At 30.9% G+C, this 16,530-nt stretch overlaps 4 protein-coding genes across 7 annotated transcripts in view; 2 read left to right on the top strand and 2 right to left on the bottom strand.

Moving 5' to 3' along the window:
- Positions 1–172: 172 nt before the first annotated feature.
- On the top strand, positions 173–6,317 carry LOC128896805 (putative uncharacterized protein DDB_G0282133). Its single transcript, XM_054160294.1, has 6 exons — positions 173–479; positions 622–675; positions 931–1,200; positions 1,499–2,303; positions 2,698–2,903; positions 3,025–6,317. The coding sequence occupies exons 1-6, from the start codon at positions 384–386 to the stop codon at positions 3,100–3,102; spliced, it is 1,509 nt and encodes a 502-aa protein (XP_054016269.1). The 5' UTR covers positions 173–383; the 3' UTR covers positions 3,103–6,317.
- A 568-nt stretch (positions 6,318–6,885) lies between these two features.
- LOC128896829 (mitochondrial import inner membrane translocase subunit Tim13-B) lies at positions 6,886–9,682 on the bottom strand. 2 transcript variants are annotated; one of them, XM_054160349.1, is made up of 4 exons: positions 9,438–9,682; positions 9,286–9,354; positions 7,918–8,018; positions 6,886–7,533 (listed from the first exon to the last, which is right to left on the bottom strand). In XM_054160349.1, the coding sequence occupies exons 1-3, from the start codon at positions 9,540–9,542 to the stop codon at positions 7,920–7,922; spliced, it is 273 nt and encodes a 90-aa protein (XP_054016324.1). In that variant the 5' UTR covers positions 9,543–9,682; the 3' UTR covers positions 6,886–7,533; positions 7,918–7,919. The 2 variants fall into 2 exon arrangements, with proteins under 2 accessions (XP_054016324.1, XP_054016323.1); XM_054160348.1 differs by lacking the exon at positions 6,886–7,533 and having other exon boundaries at positions 7,873–8,018; positions 9,438–9,681.
- An 869-nt stretch (positions 9,683–10,551) lies between these two features.
- LOC128896798 (uncharacterized) lies at positions 10,552–14,579 on the top strand. Of its 3 annotated transcripts, XM_054160278.1 has the most exons (5): positions 10,552–10,692; positions 10,774–11,133; positions 12,162–12,260; positions 12,501–13,588; positions 14,021–14,579. In XM_054160278.1, the coding sequence occupies exons 1-5, from the start codon at positions 10,572–10,574 to the stop codon at positions 14,468–14,470; spliced, it is 2,118 nt and encodes a 705-aa protein (XP_054016253.1). In that variant the 5' UTR covers positions 10,552–10,571; the 3' UTR covers positions 14,471–14,579. The 3 variants fall into 3 exon arrangements, with proteins under 3 accessions (XP_054016253.1, XP_054016251.1, XP_054016252.1); XM_054160276.1 differs by having other exon boundaries at positions 12,162–13,588; XM_054160277.1 differs by having other exon boundaries at positions 10,578–10,697; positions 12,162–13,588.
- A 42-nt stretch (positions 14,580–14,621) lies between these two features.
- The window catches only part of LOC128896990 (venom acid phosphatase Acph-1-like), a 7,836-nt gene continuing 5,927 nt past the window's right edge, over positions 14,622–16,530 (bottom strand). The window contains exons 3-4 of the mRNA XM_054160606.1: positions 15,938–16,279; positions 14,622–15,266 (exon numbers count right to left, since the gene is read on the bottom strand). Coding sequence (XP_054016581.1) covers positions 15,012–15,266; positions 15,938–16,279 — 597 coding nt within the window. The 3' untranslated portion in view covers positions 14,622–15,011. The remainder of the gene's footprint in view (positions 15,267–15,937; positions 16,280–16,530) is intronic.

The following is a 16,530-nucleotide window of genomic DNA, read 5'->3' on the forward strand; positions in this document are numbered from 1 at the left end:
AATCCAATTCCCTTATATTTAATTTTTTACGATTAAAAGTTAAAAGTATGTTGGCAATACTGACAGATTTGTGTAAGATATTCGAGTAAAGTATTAAATTCGATGACTTACTTTACGTTTTGTCCCCCGACATCGTCTATTGTGTAATAAGTTCTATTTTAGTTTTACATCCGCTTTCGTATCAATTATATAAACAAACGAAGAACAAATAGATAATTTTCACGATAAAAAGCGCAAACTTTTTCGAAGCGAAATTCAAACTCCCTAGACGGAGAAAAAAAAATAATCTCTAGGTAAACATCTGTGAAAAGAAGACACGCGATGGAAAGCGTAAATATTTACATTTCTTGAGTGTTTTGCGGGAGTAATTTTTATTTATAATCATGATAGACGGAAACATTTCCATGGAGGAGGACACAGAATTAAGGGATTTGGTGGTGCAAACCCTTGAGAACAATGGTGTTCTCGCGAAAGTGCGGGTACGTTGAAACTGTATCGCAAAAATCACGCCTTTTTTTTTAGGTTACGTAGATTGTGTCAAAGAACTTTCTTCCATTGAACTATTTTCTTTTTTCTTTTATGTCGTGATACGTGTACCGGAAATTTTTTGCAATGTTACAGGCAGAACTCAGGGCAAGCGTGTTTTTAGCGCTAGAAGAACAAGAATCTGTAATGGTACGTCAACATTTTTTACAATTTTTTACAATCATTAAAAAATCTGCATTGACATTTGTTGAATAATTGCTTTTGTACAAATAAATGCTCCAATCAGTAAATTTCTGATAACGGGTGACAAATGATACTTCAAAAAATGTCCCGATACAAGTTCGTTCTATCTAAATCATTAAGAATGATTAACGAATGTGTTTTTTTGTTTACGTGTTACAGGCATTGAGACCTTCGAGATAACTAATGCGATTGATGTTTCAGAATCCAGAACCGCTCCTCAATAAAACTGTAAAGCAGTACCTGGCTAATTCAGAAGGAAAATTATTGTTTTCCTTGGTTAGGGAGTTCCTAGAATACTTCGGTCTCGATTATACGATATCTGTGTATGATCCAGAGACATACTTTGGAAAAGAATATAATTACGTAGGAAGAAATAAATTATGCGAAGAGTTAGGTATTGAATCTAACGAACCGTTGCTTGGAGAAATTTTAAAAAATAGCATGAACAGTGCCTTTAATAACACAGAAAAGGTACTTATATACAAAAAGATTTAAAACAGTGGTTTCTAAAGAGATGCGAACCATAGAAAGGGAATTTTGCAATTTAAAAGAGACGCAAGAGAAAGTTTTTAATATAAAGAAATAAATTAAACATTTCATTCTATGACTACATTAAATAATACAGTTTAAGAATTTTGCTTCCGTCATTTTAAATCTATCATTTATCTTCACACATTTTGCACCTTTCAACAATTTTAGAAATCACTGATTTTAACTCCTATTATATTTAAAATATTAAATCCATTTCACATTTCAATTTTTATTCTAGAACAAAACTAACGACAGCAGGCTTAATAAAACAGACGAAACTGCAACAAACATTGCTAATGCAACGTTCGAAATTTCCATTCCAAAAGTATTACACCACGAAACAATGTCATTATCGAATAATAATGATATCTCGGATAAATTGGATAACAAAGTTTCGCAGCAGAGTCCAAAACTTCCAATAAACGTGACAATAACAGACAAGAAAATTAAAGAAACGTCGCACGATGTTTCGAAAGACGAGTCAAGTAGTGAAAAACAAAAGAATTCTCTCAGGAAATGTGCAACTTCTGAATGCTCAGATAAGAACGATGGAATTGATAGCAAAGGGAACAATAATATGAATTTTGATACGCTCTCTACAAGTCCAAATGGCACAACTACGGTGATGAATCATACAACAAAGGAGACTGAAACAAATATGCCCATCCAAATAAATTTACTAAATAAAACCGAGCCTTTAATTAAGTTTGACGAATCTATAGTTACTGAAGTGCAAACAAATCAAAATGAAGATATAAGTAAGCAAAATAATATAAATAGTTTCGAATTACACATAGCGAATAACGTACAAAATAAAAAGTCGGTGAACATTGGAAACAGTTTTGGAAAGACTGTATACTTTGAAAAGATAATCGTTGATGGAAAGAGAGAAGATATCAATGCTATACATAATACCGAATCATTTTTACAAGATTTACCATCTGTAGATAAAAAATCTCATTCTATACTCAGCGATCTCCCACCATTAAATGGTAAAAAGACTAATATCAATGATCTGAAGGAATTGATGGATATCGGGCTTGGTATGTTGTCACACATCCTTAGGAATATGATTAACCCATTCACTCTCCGTAAGCCATATATAGATCATAACTAGGCTGCGGATCTTTATGCATTTATAGGAAATTTGAATGCGCAAGAACCTACAAAATAAAAATATGCAGAAATATAAAAAAGATTGAAAGTAAAGTTCATATTATAATATTTGCAGAGTAAAATAAATTCCTATTTAGGTTCGCAAAGTTCAAAGATCCTCAGTCTAATCATAACGATCATAATGATTTTCATCGTTTGAGAAATTTCTTTCAGACACTTTATTTTTCACAAGACCTGGACAATGAACGTGTTAATTATTGATTGTATTAAACTTCTATGTATATAACTATTACAATATACATATCAACAATATATTTTTAGGAACTGATGGAATTGATAACTACGAAGAAGATTTTATTTCATCCGCCTCTGGTAGTGCTTACGAACAAAGTCCCACTAAAGAACCTGAAAAATCAGATAGTCCAGTGAAACATCAAACAAAAAAGCAAGATAAATCTCAAAGTGCTCACAGTGACGAGATAAGTGAAGAAATTGAAGAAATTGATGACGTATTAAGCAGTACATGTGTGAGTAAATTTAGCACGGATAAGAAAACTTATCGTTTAATGTACTCTAGTAACTGACATCCTTTTTTATATATATATATATATATATATTTTGAATATTGCATGTGTAATTCTTTTTTAGCTTGAAGATATAAATATGGATAAAAATATATCAAATTTTGCAACGGGTATTACAGCTAATTGTGCGAAAGAACTATAATCGTACATCACGTTACTACAGAATTTACTTTCTGCAAGAATCTTGAGATGTTATTTTTTTTATAACATTGACATTTGATATCCTACGCTAGGTTATAGTACATCTATGCGAATTGCTACGGATTCACAAAACTTGCAGAATTATTTCGGTTTCTGACATGGCACTGCCATTTATGGCTCAATACTTATAAGTTTTCTTGCAAAAAACGTAGAAGGAAAATGTCTGAACGTATATCCATAAGTGTTGTTCACTACTTTATAGAAATTCTTCGACAGAAACATATTTTTGTATGAATCGTAAAGTTTTATCGTAGCAGAATTTAACTCGCAGCCTTCAAATGAACATTTTGAATTTAGTAATACATTAGTTGTCATATGAAAGCTAGAATGTTTCAACTGCTTACAAAAAGAACGTTATAAAATTGTTAATTAATTAACGGGAACCAAATATTGGAAAATAAACTGAACTGCCATTACTCTTCACTATTATTGTAATAAGACGTAAAATTATATTTTTTGTGTATCTAAGTAAATTAAAAATAGAGATCATCTGAAAGTTCCATGAAGAAGCTTGTACGAAGCTTTGTAAACATATAATTTTGTAACTTAGTAAGGAATGATTATAATTAAAAAATTGCATTAGAAACGAGAGAAAGCTATTTAATTGAATTAAATATAAAAGTAATAAAAGTATGCGAACGTGGTTTTGTTTTGAAAATTGTGATACATTGTTGATTGAATTAAAATCGTAATACTAAGACTTTTGATTGCAAGGACTTTCAGACAAACTGCCTTCTACGTTGTTCTGTAAATATGTCTAGTATTATTACTCTTAAAGCCAATTATCTCAACGTTAAAATACCATAAGAAGTGGAAAGTAATCAGTTACATTAATGGTTGTTGGATACTTAGTTATATATCTCTCTAAAAAAAAATTTGTAATAGTTTATGTTGTTTATCGCAATGATTCCTGTGTCTGATTTCATGACTAAATGTCATCGATTACCTCATTTAACTAAAGTTACTGGTATAGTATCGATAGCAATATTGATAAATCATCCGTCTAAAAATGGATTGCCTAAAAAAGAAATATATCAGATTATTTTTTTTCAAAGGTAATGGTGCTAAATGCGTGAAACTAAAGTTATTTATAAAAGTTGAAAGTTATTTAATGGGAAAATTAGGTGCTTCTGTTTTTTCTTGCATCCGTAATATCTTAACGACTAATAAATGCTTTAGACTAAGTAATAAAATTTTTGGGCAATCCAATACCTTGATAAACATATTGGTATAAATATACTATGCCCCGAATAAGATGGAATAACTAAGTACAATTCATGGTGGATCAACAGGATGCTTGACAAATCAAAATCTGTCTAAAAAAAAATATACAGCCTGCTTCCTTTACAAAAATTTTCAGTAGCACATGAATACTGTCATCAATAGCAAATATTATAAACTGATTCAAACAAAGAGATTTCATAATTCAATAACGTGTCTACGCGAAATTAACATTAATTATGATATTTATAAAGCTAAAATATTGCACGAGGTAACTAAGCAGTTACAAATATTTACTACTTTTACTATAGTAGTATTATTTATGGTGCAAGAGGATTTATTTATTTAGAATTGTTCAAGGATAATATTTTTAATTAATATTCACTTAATGTTTCTAAAATCTTTTTATCTGTTTAGGATTTATACTTCGATCAGTAAAAATTGTAAACTGGCTATTCTATGACTTGAAATAGGACATCCTATTATTATCTTTATTTGTGACAATACAATTAGTCATTTATTATTTTACATTCCAGAGTTCTGGAATGCATTTTAGAGTGTATAACCAAACTTATTGGTGCCCTTAAAAATTTGGAAAAAAATATCAGTAAAAGACTATATTCAGCGTTATATATTTTCACTTAAAAATATTCCAAATTATACATAGAACATTTTTCTGGTCACAACTAATGAATATAACAAAGGTAGTCTGTTTCAAGTCGAATGGTGAAAATGTAAAATTTGATAATCTTATTTCTGTAGTATCGGAGGACACATGTGTAACGATGAAATCGCTTAGCTTGAATCAACTTTTATCTCTATGTATATATATTAAAGCAGGTGTGTTCCTGACCAATCAACGTGGTTACATTTTAAAATCAATATATTATATAATTTTATATATAAAAAAGAAAAAGAAATGAAAACAATTTCAGGACAACACTGAACATTCCTACGCTCTATAGAATGTAAAACATAGATACATTCCATTGTTATTAAGATTATTGCACTTTTGTTGTATTGTTAGCATTAGTAAAACAAATTTACGCAATAAGTATTTTTCACTGTAGCATATAAGAGAGAGAGAGAGAGAGTAATTTAAGAAATGTTTCACAACTACCACAGTATATCAAGATTTTTATTTTACATTCTCTACAAAACTAGAAAGTGTTTCTGTAAACATTTTTTTATTGCAGGGTACGCAAACATTTTTATATTTACGTGGTTTCAATTAATCCTAAGTTGATTGATATACAGTTACATACTTGTTATATACTTTTGTTTTTGAAAATTTTGTAAAATGTACATGTATGGTACATTACAAATATGCAGTCTTTCGTCTTATGTGGAAAACATATGAGTGGAACGCAGTATAAGAAAGCTTGGGGATATATTTTTGCAGATAAAAAACCATTAATAAATTCCTTTTTTTATGCATACATATATCTACACACACACATATATATATATTATCTATACCTTTGAAGCAGTTTTTTTTTTATAGCAAAATATCATATATAACTAATGACATCGATTTGTTATATTGTAAAAATATCTGTATCAATCTGTATATATGATGGTATTTAATGCACTATATGCAAATTAATCATACATTTTGCAAACACCGGTACGAAATAGTTACAATTATTGTTGTTTGCTAATTTATAATATCAAATTGAACAGATGAAGTATTAACGAGCTACTCACAATATTTTTTCATACAGTTCTAGATAATTACTTTTGTAACCACGTTGAAGTATTGGTAGCTATATTGTGCCTTTTAGTGTGTATGAATAATAAACAATGCAAATACATACTATGGAATTGTGGGATTTACAAAACACTTAAGTTACTTATTTATGATTTTGAAGTACGATGTAACGATATTCATGTATATGTTATTTATTTTATAAAGATTTTTCTCTTTTGCAAACATTGTGAATTTCTTCTACTTACCTTGAACCCAGTTTACGTTAAGAGTTCATCTTACATAAGTATTTTTAAAAATTCTAGAGGAAAATATAACTATATATATATACACGTATATAAAAAAAAACTATATTGAGTATTAAATAATATTGTTTGTATGTTATTTACATTAATAATAAAATTCAGTAGATGTTGGTCTGTAACGAAGTCAGTGAAAAATAATTCAACAAGAATTTATATAGAATTTCATAAAAAAAGGACCGCCAGCATAGCAATCCTCACAATATACCAATAATTCACAAGAAAACTGCAACAATTTACACAGCTCACCCTATATAAAGTTTAATCTGTTTAAAATAAATATATGTATTTAAATCTACCAAAAAGTTGACATTTTAAGGTAAAGTTGCATTACAATTTGCAAATTTTTGTAACGAAGTTTCAATATTAACAGCTGAGGTAATATTACAGAATAAGTAAATAGTCAGAAATGAAACCAGTTTTTGCATCGACAAGAGAAACTAATGCACAAACAATTTGTTGTAAATTATAATTCTGCATGAAATCAGGGTAATTCAGCTAATAACTTAATATATTTAACTACAAAATTTGTAACAAAAATATAACATGTTTTAATTTCGTTTATACATAAGATACTTAATTTATTATATAATTATATTAACTATCTATAAATTCACAGTGTTGTGTTTTTGCCTTCAGATATTTAAATTAGCCCGTTGCTGCATCAATTAACCAAATAAAATTCAGACCATAACCACTGAAACAGAGCTAAAAACGTAAGCTCATAATCGTTGAAAATTTTGTGGCTGAAGTAGTTATAAACTCATTTCCTTTACACGATACTACTTTTGTGAAATTTAAATGTACCTTTGTAAATCATTTTAATTTCTTTTTCTTTATATACATATTATGGAATATACTTTTTCTATTAAATGTTACGTTAAAGTTAATTAGATTTTATTAAAAAAACTAAATAAAGGATAAATTACTTAGCGATACTGAATGCTTGCTTTGTAACATAGACTGTAGAAATTCTTACTGACTCTTGTAGCGCAATGGTAAGGAGCAAACCAATATTGTATCTGAATTCTTTCATTGGGTTCGCCACTACTGAGGTTGTTTAGATTGTAATCATTATTTCTATTAGCTCCTATGTTGAAACTTGACACTATGAACGTCACTAATGGCATTCACGTTTGGCCTGAAAGTATAGTCGGGAGTCTTACTCATGATATCCAGGTTCGATTGGAAATTATGATCATGAGTAAAATTCGTCAAAGTATGATAAAGGTTTGAAAATAATCCATGAATAGTTCAATTAAATGAATAGTTTTACACATGTAAAAATCTATTTTATAGTAGAAACTAGTTAAAACTGATATCCTTATGTACAAAATTATTTAATATTTATAACTGACGTAGCTTTGCGATAGATTATTTCATAAAAATTGCACGAGATATATACACTGTAATTACAATTGCTATATCTTTGTAATAATGTTTGGAAAGAGTAGATACACAACTCTTGTTGCTTAGTAAATTACAAGATAAAAAACAAGGAAACAATTTATTCAAAAATTTGTACTTTTACATTCGGTTACGCTCTCTTTGTAGTCTTTCACTATAAGCTTTTGATACGAGATTAAATGCGTCCATATATCGGTCCATACACATTGCTACACATTTCTGTAAGTAAATCAGAATTACTTAAATTATGTTTTTATATTAATTATTCTAGGAATATTTGAAGCGTTGAAGTATTATAGCAGGTTAATACAGAGAATACTCCAAAAGTCTATTCCGTAACTCTGAAATGATCTTTGATCTATGAAATGAGCTTTCGCTTTTCTTAGTACAATATTCAAAACACATTTTGACACTTTAGTTTTTTAATTCTATACTTGTTTATTATTTTTAACTTCAATAATTGTATTTTTTCATAATATATAAACTAAACTAGTAACATAGCTAAACTAGCAATTTCTAATTCCAGCATCGCTTTTTTTTTATGTGACTTCAAGTATAAATAAAACAAGTAATTTTAATTATGTTTATGCCTTATGTTTGGAAGATACAAAACTAAGACAATTAAGTTATGGACAAACTGTACTGTAAGGCCATATGCACACGGGTGCAACCAATTTGAAATTAGTGTTGCAAACCGTTTGTGGTCTTTGTTTTACCTACTCCACTATCTTTGTTTTACCTAGATCCACGGACGCATGCAATTAGTTCAGAGTGGTTAGAAACTGATCAGTTATGCCTGTGTGTGATCGGCCTAAAGGTTAGTAAAATTGTTTGATGAATAGAGATTTTAAATAATTAATGTAACGTTTGCGATACTTTTGATGTATCACGTTTTGTGTTCCAATGACTCTTAAAACAATTGATATACTACTGTATTTTATTCCTAATCACGTACGTACTCTTTTCAGGTATTTATGATACAATCTTAGTTGACACTTTATAGCGATTGTACAATAATTAAATTCTATAATATTTTTCAGTTTGGGTACATTGGTGTTATTCAATATTTATTTTGTCTATTAGACTCGTTTACACAATCCTCCACGATTCGTATAATGTTGGGGCTTAAAATGTTACCAGAATAATAGAAAATAAATTATTCATTATCCCAACAAAATAAATAGGTTATCGGTCGATAAAGTGTTAGGTGTAATAAATAAATATTGCACTATATAAAAATTAATGTACAACCTTCTTAAAAATTATTGTCAAGGATGCTTCTTCTATAACTAATGTATAATTAATTATTTTCGCTTTAAATACAAGTTAAGTAAGAAAATATAATAATGGATAGACTTTTGAGGCACTCTAAATATTAAAGAGCAGCATCTTAAATTCATAAACCTGTTAATTTGTTACCTAATAATTTTTTTTAAAAACCATTGAGGTATCTATAAGGTTATGTTGCACAAATAGTTGAGGTTACCTGTTCAGAAGTATCTAACGAAGTACCAGGCTTGCTTATACACTTTTTGAAGCATTTCTCTGTCATTTTCTGAAAATACGAGATTAGATCTGTGTTGTTCATTCATGTTACGCTCATAAAAGTAAGAAATAGATGGACTTGTGTAATCGTACCTCAAGTAATTCTTGGGCAGTAGCAACGGCGATTTGTTGTTTAATTTGTCCCATCAACTCGTCCCTTTCCGAACTACTTAACGAACCGGTCGAAAGTGAATCCATATTTACAGGTAATTACTAATTCGTTTTTTATATGATAATATTAAAATCGAATTCACTTTGCCCTACTAATGTTCCTGAACCACCATGTCTTTACCCGGTTGATTCAGTAAACCGGAAGCACGTGAAGTTACCTTTAACAGATATACCGTTCGGAGTGTGCAACATTTTGTGTGAAACATTTAAGAGTTACGTAAGCGTTCGCTAGGGATATTTTCGATTGGCAGTTGCATGAACTGGTGATATTAGTAAAGAAATATAGAGGGTGTTCCAAAAATATTGGAGGTCATTGAAAGGGGTGGTTCGGGACGTGATTTGAAACAACTTTTTCCTTGGGGAAAATGATGTCCGAGGCTTCGTTGAGGAGATATTAACGGAAAACCCCGACCAATCAGCAGGCGCTTCATTGGCATCCTCGCGCTCTGATTGGTCCGGGATTTTCTCTTAATATCTCCACAACGAAGCTTCATACAACATTTTCGCTAAGGAAGAAGTTGTCTCAAATCACTTCCCGAACCACCCTTTTCAATGACCTCCAACATTTATGAAACACCCAAAATATCATTTCTTTACTATGTTACCAGTGCATGCAACTGACAATCGAAAATATCCCTAGCGAACGCTTACATAACTCTTGAATATCATTTCAAATCACCTCTCGAACCACCCCTTTCAAGGACCTCCAACATTCTTAAAACACCCTGTATAACATTCTACTTAGTAATTTCATATTACACTTTTTCATATTTTTTATAACGTGCTATTATCGTAACCCTACGATGACTTTTGCTTCAAGTGTCATTTTTGACTCACTGTTCTCTTATACATCATCCATTTAATTCTATGGCAGTAACAATTGCTGTAAGTCGTAAATTTCGATTTGATTACTTGAATTTTACTGCTTACATTTTTAATCACACCTAACAATATTCGAAGGCAAGATTTTCTTTCTTTTTCTTCTAAAATTAAAGTAACGTAATGTTTAGCAAAATTCGCGGTATCATAGTTTAATATGCTGTATATATTTTCTAGATGAACGTAAATATTACCGAATTTGAACAAATAAAAGTTCACGTTGAAAGACGAAATAAAATTCTGCACGAATTGCAAGAAATTTATACGAAATGTTTGTCGCCTCGGACGAACGACATAGGTCGCGTAAGAATATTCAAAACAAACAATCGCGTTAAGTGTGTTGATAGGTTTTTTATTGTAATTTTATGCACCGATACAGGTAGTTCTGTGTGCAATCTGCCGGATGCAATAAGAGGGTCGTACTCACCTATTGTGGAGGATCTTTTGAAGGAAATGAATGAAACGAAATTAAGGAAATTTAATGAAAATGATAATGATGGTAATGATTGCTATCGGTGTAAGCATTTTTTGAATATACCGCAAAATTTGATCAAAGCTTGCGAAGAACTGTCGGATTGCACGGAAGAGTACGAGGCTGATTTAATTTTCGTTCAGGCTGTGGTTTGGCTAAAGTCAGCGACAACGTTTATGAAAAATATCTCCATCGAACAGTTTCATTTGATATTTCACAAACAATGGAATCTAATGGAAATTCATCGAAATAGAAGGAATGCAACACGTTAGTATTTAAACATTTTTCTTTAAACTTTATGAAGTCGGGCTTTTTTCAATGAAATCTTCTGAATTATACACGGTGTCTCAAAAATATTGAAAGTGCTTGAAAGAGATGGTTCGGGGGGTGATTTGAAACAACTTTTTCCTTAGCGAAAATGTTGTACGAGGCTCCGTTGAGAAGATATTAACAGAAAACCCTCGACCAATCAGAGCGCGAGTATGCCGGCGGAGGGCGGTCGCCTAGCGCGTAGCCCACGCCTACCGCGCTCTGATTGGTCAGTGTTTTCCGTTAATATCTCCTTAACGAAGCCTCGGAGAACATTTTCGCTAAGGAAAAAGTTGTTTCAAATCACCTCCCGAACCACCCCTTTCAAGGTGTTACAACATTTTTGGGACACCCTGTATATAAAGGATGGAAGTGATTTGAAACAACTTTTTCCTTAGCGTAAATGTTCTCCGAGGCTTCGTTAAGGAGATATTAACGGAAAACACTGACCAATCAGAGCGCAAGTATGCCGATGGAGCGCTCGCAGTAGCGTATGAGCGCGGCCGCCTAGCGCGTAGACCACGCCTATCGCGAGCGTTCCACCGGGATTCTCGCGCTGTGATTGGTCGGTGGTTTTGCGTTAATAATTCAAAATCGAAGCACCATACGACATTTTTGCAAAGGAAATTGTTGTTCAGAATTGTCTCAGCTACACTTGTACTAATTCTTATACTAATTCTGGGACACCCTGTATATGGAATTTAGTGGCCATCAAATTTTGTTTATTGTTAGAATAGCAATAATAAGCATAAATTGCGCTGATGTATTCGGTTGAAGAATCAAAAAGACGTTTTACAACGTACTTTAAAAAATCACATTATTAATTTTCCTTATTTTCAACAATTATTTTTAGATAACCTTGTGTGAAATTTGAAGAAGACAGCTTTAAGACATTTAAACACATAATTCCTATATTACAATAGATAAAAATCAATATCCTGTTGTGAATGATTGAATTAAAATTATTTCAATTTTATTTTTTACAGGCAAGGATTTTGAAAGCTTCAATCTGCATACGATTCCCAAATTTCTACTGGAAGAATTACACTGCGACTTTCTAGATTCTCCCAAACCATTTGACACAAGTAAGAAAAGCTTCGATAGCGATCTAGAGTATGCCAATTCTATTGATTTAGTTAGCAATATCACGTGGAATAGAAATTCCGAATTATCCCACTGTGACACGAAACAAGACGACACAGATTTCATAAAGTGTTGCACCGACCTATCCATCTTCGTTTCTCGAACTTCTGAGATACATGTTCAGAATGCATGCTCTCTTGTCACAGATAAAAGCACAACCTCTGATAAGTCCATTATTCCAGAGTCGGACAGGGAATATTCATCCTGTTCGGATATATTCAAAGATTCCTTAGAGAGCGAAGAAATTAATAACGCAGCAGAAAATAAAAATGAAAAATCTGTTGAGAGAAACGAATTTATTGTTGGAGTATCGATGGAAGACTCTTTGGTCGCTACTCGTGCCACTGATCCCTCATCGATTCGTTCAGAGTTTGAAGATGAATGGAATAGAAACGATTCGGATGTTACTATGTTTGACAATGACTATTCACTGTCTCGAAACAATGAAAATAAATTGACATCGGAATCAAGTAGTCAGTCAATAATACAATGCACAAACGAATCAGATTCCTATCCTCGAAAGAAAAATGTTCTAATTCCACCAAAGCAAGTTAATAAAGTTATTAATAATAGTTCTCTTCTGAAAGACAGTGCCTACGATACTTATCCATTAAGCGGGGTTCGTTGTGTCATCAAAAACGATGATACCATAGTTTTATCAAACGGAGAGATTGACAATACTGTTGTCTACCAAAGTGCAATCAGTTTGGATTGTTTTACTATGCCCAATGAAAATTATTTATCTGATGGGAAACAACAGTCATGGTTATCCTCGTTGAAATTGACATTGGATCAGGAAAATGAAAGGACAGATTCGTTTATGATAGAACCTAGTCAAAGAAATGTGGAAAGACAAGAACATAAGGACTTCGAAGAGGATGTGAAACTCATGGAACCTCATGCGAAAAGGATAAAATTAGAATGGGTGAATGAAACTGATCGTATGGTTAAGACGAATACTGAAGAGAGAAAAGAAGGAACGATCTCCTCTAAATGGCTGAGATTTACCTTGGATGCTCTAAGCATAGATGAAGTTGCTTTCCAATCGGTCAAAGTCATTCTTTTGATGCTTCAAGATGAGAGGATAGCGAAGCAGTACACGAAGAAAAGGTTTTGGAGTAATACTCTAGAAAGTGAGGCTGTGAATGCGATAGTAAACTTTTGTGATGTTTTCGAGGCAGAAAAGAGAAGCAACGCTTGTACACAGGAAATTGTCCAAACGATAACTGACACGTTGGAGAAAATTATAGGAAATAACGAATTGAATAAGGTAGCGATTAAGTATCCTTAAGTTTTAGAAGGATTCTTTATATAAAATTCAATATTGTATGTAATATTAACATTGAATAGTATACAGTCAGTGTAATAAGTAGACTGCGAATCTTTATGCAAAATAAAATCTTCGCAAACGTGAACCTACAAATATTGAACCTAAATAGGAATTTATTTTATTCTGCAAATATTATGACATGAACTTTACTTTCAATCTTTTTTTATATTCTTGCATATTTTTTACATTTAATAGTTTCTTGCACAATCAAATTTCCTATAAATGCATAAAGACCTGCAGTCTAGTAATAAGTATTCGTACAGGAAATATTTAAAATAAATGGTTCCTGTACGAATACTTATTACACTGAATATATGTATTCGATATTGAAATTGAATAATATAGTCAATATTAAACTTTTATACTGTTTAGGTAACCATACTAATTCATCAGACATCCATTATTTTAGAACTGTGCACTTCTATGAAAGTTTGCATCGATGTGATAAACTACTTAACTGCGAAGCTGAAATCACAAGAAGGTATTTTAGTTTCTTTGATGAATAGCAAGAAAGCTCATGTGCACACCATAGTAAATCAATTATATATTACTTTCTATGCGTTAACTTTTTGTTTGAAAAAGTATCGATCAGTTTTCTGTAACAAAGATAAGAGTCAATTAGAAGAAGAAATGATACCACCGGTTATTGATTTATGGAAGAAACAATTGCCATTCGAGAATGCAATAATAGAAGATAATGTACAAAAAAGGGAACAGCGATGGTTAACGATTCTAAATGATTTCACAGTAATTGCTGCGAACGACTTTACCCAATTTACGGAAAATTCACGTAGATTAATCGGTATACTGACATGTAAATGAGCAGTGTTCTAATTGCAACATAGTATTATACACTAGTGCATCTACAATGTATGAAATTTCGTTTTTATGATTGTATTATTTTAAATAAATAATAATTGTTATTGCGAAACATTTATGTTTTAACGAAAAATCCTTTTTGCTTGGTTCGAAATGGTCTAGAAAACAAAATTTAATTGAAATAGAAGATTACCACAAGATTAAAAAACTAAAATACTAAATAAATACTAAAATACTAAATAAAACTAAAATAGAAAGAGAACTGGACTATGGTCTTAAAACTAAACTTATTTATATTATAAGAATGTTCACAAAGTGAGATTATATTTTCTTCCATGATTATATTAAATGACACAAATACTGATATAATTGTTATTAAAAACATTCAAATGTTACTGGCAATTATTTGTTGTGAGGTTATTGCAAGAATTTAAACATATTTTTAATGGAATTATAAATAACAGTTTGGATACAATAATTTAGAGATTTCCTTGGAAATAATTGTATACTTCCATTTAAAGTATCTACAGAATAGGTCGATTGGTTAGTGCAGAAACGATATAATTATAAATGAAAACAAAATTATAACGCTACTTAATTTATGAGACTCGGATGAACCATAAACAATACTTTCCAATAATATTTCATCACCAGCATGTCTCCAGTTGCACAACAATTCCGCACTTTTTGGCAGCACATCATAAACAGAATTCAAAAATGTTTGTAGCGGACAAATTTCTGTGCAGTTGGGCATCGTCAGAGGTATGGTATCCCCTTCAACAGCGGTATAGTAATTTATCTGGAACAACAACAATTTGCTCATCGTAATGTAACATTAAAAATAATAGGAGTACAATAGACTAGCACTATAAAAATAGTTAAGACTATATTCCCTTTGTAAATGCAGTAATGCACCTTGTAAAATGCAATTATAATTTCTATTCAATAGGACAATTTATTTTTTAATCGCGAATTTTGTTTTTTCATCATTCTGCAATAAGAGTATTAAAATAAGTGCATCGAAAAGTTTTATGAAATATTTTACATTTTGTGCCATATGATAAATACACTATATGGATAATCTGTGTGTATAAAATGGGAATAGTATAGTTAATACTGAAATGATATATTTAATATTAAAATTTGATATTATATTCAATATTGACATTACATGTCTATAAAATCAGAATAGTATAGATTAATACTAAAATGATATATTTAATATTAAAATTGGATATTATGTTCAATATTGAAATGACGTGTCTATGAAATCAGAATAGTATAGTTAATACTGAAATGATATATTTAATATTAAAATTGGATATTATATTCAATATTGAAATTGAATAATAGATTCAGCTAAATTAAATGCAGCTTTCGATACATTAGAATACTTTACGGAGCAATGAAAGTATTCCTATCAATTGTTCCTCTATTTTGTATTATATTTTAATGTTACAATAAAAATACCTTTATTCCATGGCTCAGTGTTTCGTTATCAAAATACAATTCAAAGATCACAGAAGCTCCCTCGTTGGGAATATGTGGTGACCACAAATTCAGGCTCTTCAACACAGCAGCAATGTTTCTATCGTTGCCACTGTATATCATAAGTTTTCGTTCTTCTGGTATATTTTCCTGAATGTAATCCAACGTATTCGCTAAGATTTCTTTTATAATTGTTCCACCATTTAGTTGCCTCTGCAGTTTAGTTTGCGAAAGAAGATCGTACTCCAAGAGCGTAACGTTGTACAAACTTCCATGGGGAAAGATTTCCTCGGCCCAATCGGGAAGGGATTGATTCAGATCAGCCTGTAAACACATTGGATTTTAAATGTGTATATACAGCACGTTTGATAAAATACGAGCGTAATTTAATCTTATTCTTGTTCCTTTATTGTATTTCGTTCCTGTCGATACATTAAAAACAATGAATAAATTACACGAGAAAAAGATAAATTATATAGCGAATAATTATACAGGGTGTCCCAAAAATATTAAAGGTCCTTGAAAGAGAAGGTTCGGGGGGGGTGATTTGAAACAACTTTTTCCTTAGCGAAAAA

The sequence above is a fragment of the Hylaeus anthracinus genome, unplaced genomic scaffold (assembly GCF_026225885.1).
Source record: "Hylaeus anthracinus isolate JK02 unplaced genomic scaffold, UHH_iyHylAnth1.0_haploid 11978, whole genome shotgun sequence".
Taxonomy (NCBI): Eukaryota; Metazoa; Arthropoda; class Insecta; order Hymenoptera; family Colletidae; genus Hylaeus; species Hylaeus anthracinus.

What these genes read in the sequence shown, in the direction of transcription:
- LOC128896829 (XM_054160349.1), bottom strand. Translation starts at nt 9,542, where the DNA reads ATGGATTCACTTTCGACCGGTTCGTTAAGTAGTTCGGAAAGGGACGAG. An exon ending in CTGCCCAAGAATTACTTGAG is followed by an intron (nt 9,355 to 9,437) that starts GTACGATTACAC and finishes TCGTATTTTCAG; the next exon opens with AAAATGACAGAGAAATGCTT. An exon ending in CGTTAGATACTTCTGAACAG is followed by an intron (nt 8,019 to 9,285) that starts GTAACCTCAACT and finishes ATTTACTTACAG; the next exon opens with AAATGTGTAGCAATGTGTAT.
- LOC128896805 (XM_054160294.1), top strand. Translation starts at nt 384, where the DNA reads ATGATAGACGGAAACATTTCCATGGAGGAGGACACAGAATTAAGGGAT. An exon ending in AAGAACAAGAATCTGTAATG is followed by an intron (nt 676 to 930) that starts GTACGTCAACAT and finishes TTGATGTTTCAG; the next exon opens with AATCCAGAACCGCTCCTCAA. An exon ending in ATTGATGGATATCGGGCTTG is followed by an intron (nt 2,304 to 2,697) that starts GTATGTTGTCAC and finishes ATATATTTTTAG; the next exon opens with GAACTGATGGAATTGATAAC.
- LOC128896798 (XM_054160276.1), top strand. Translation starts at nt 10,572, where the DNA reads ATGAACGTAAATATTACCGAATTTGAACAAATAAAAGTTCACGTTGAA. An exon ending in GCCTCGGACGAACGACATAG is followed by an intron (nt 10,693 to 10,773) that starts GTCGCGTAAGAA and finishes GCACCGATACAG; the next exon opens with GTAGTTCTGTGTGCAATCTG. An exon ending in AAATAGAAGGAATGCAACAC is followed by an intron (nt 11,134 to 12,161) that starts GTTAGTATTTAA and finishes TATTTTTTACAG; the next exon opens with GCAAGGATTTTGAAAGCTTC.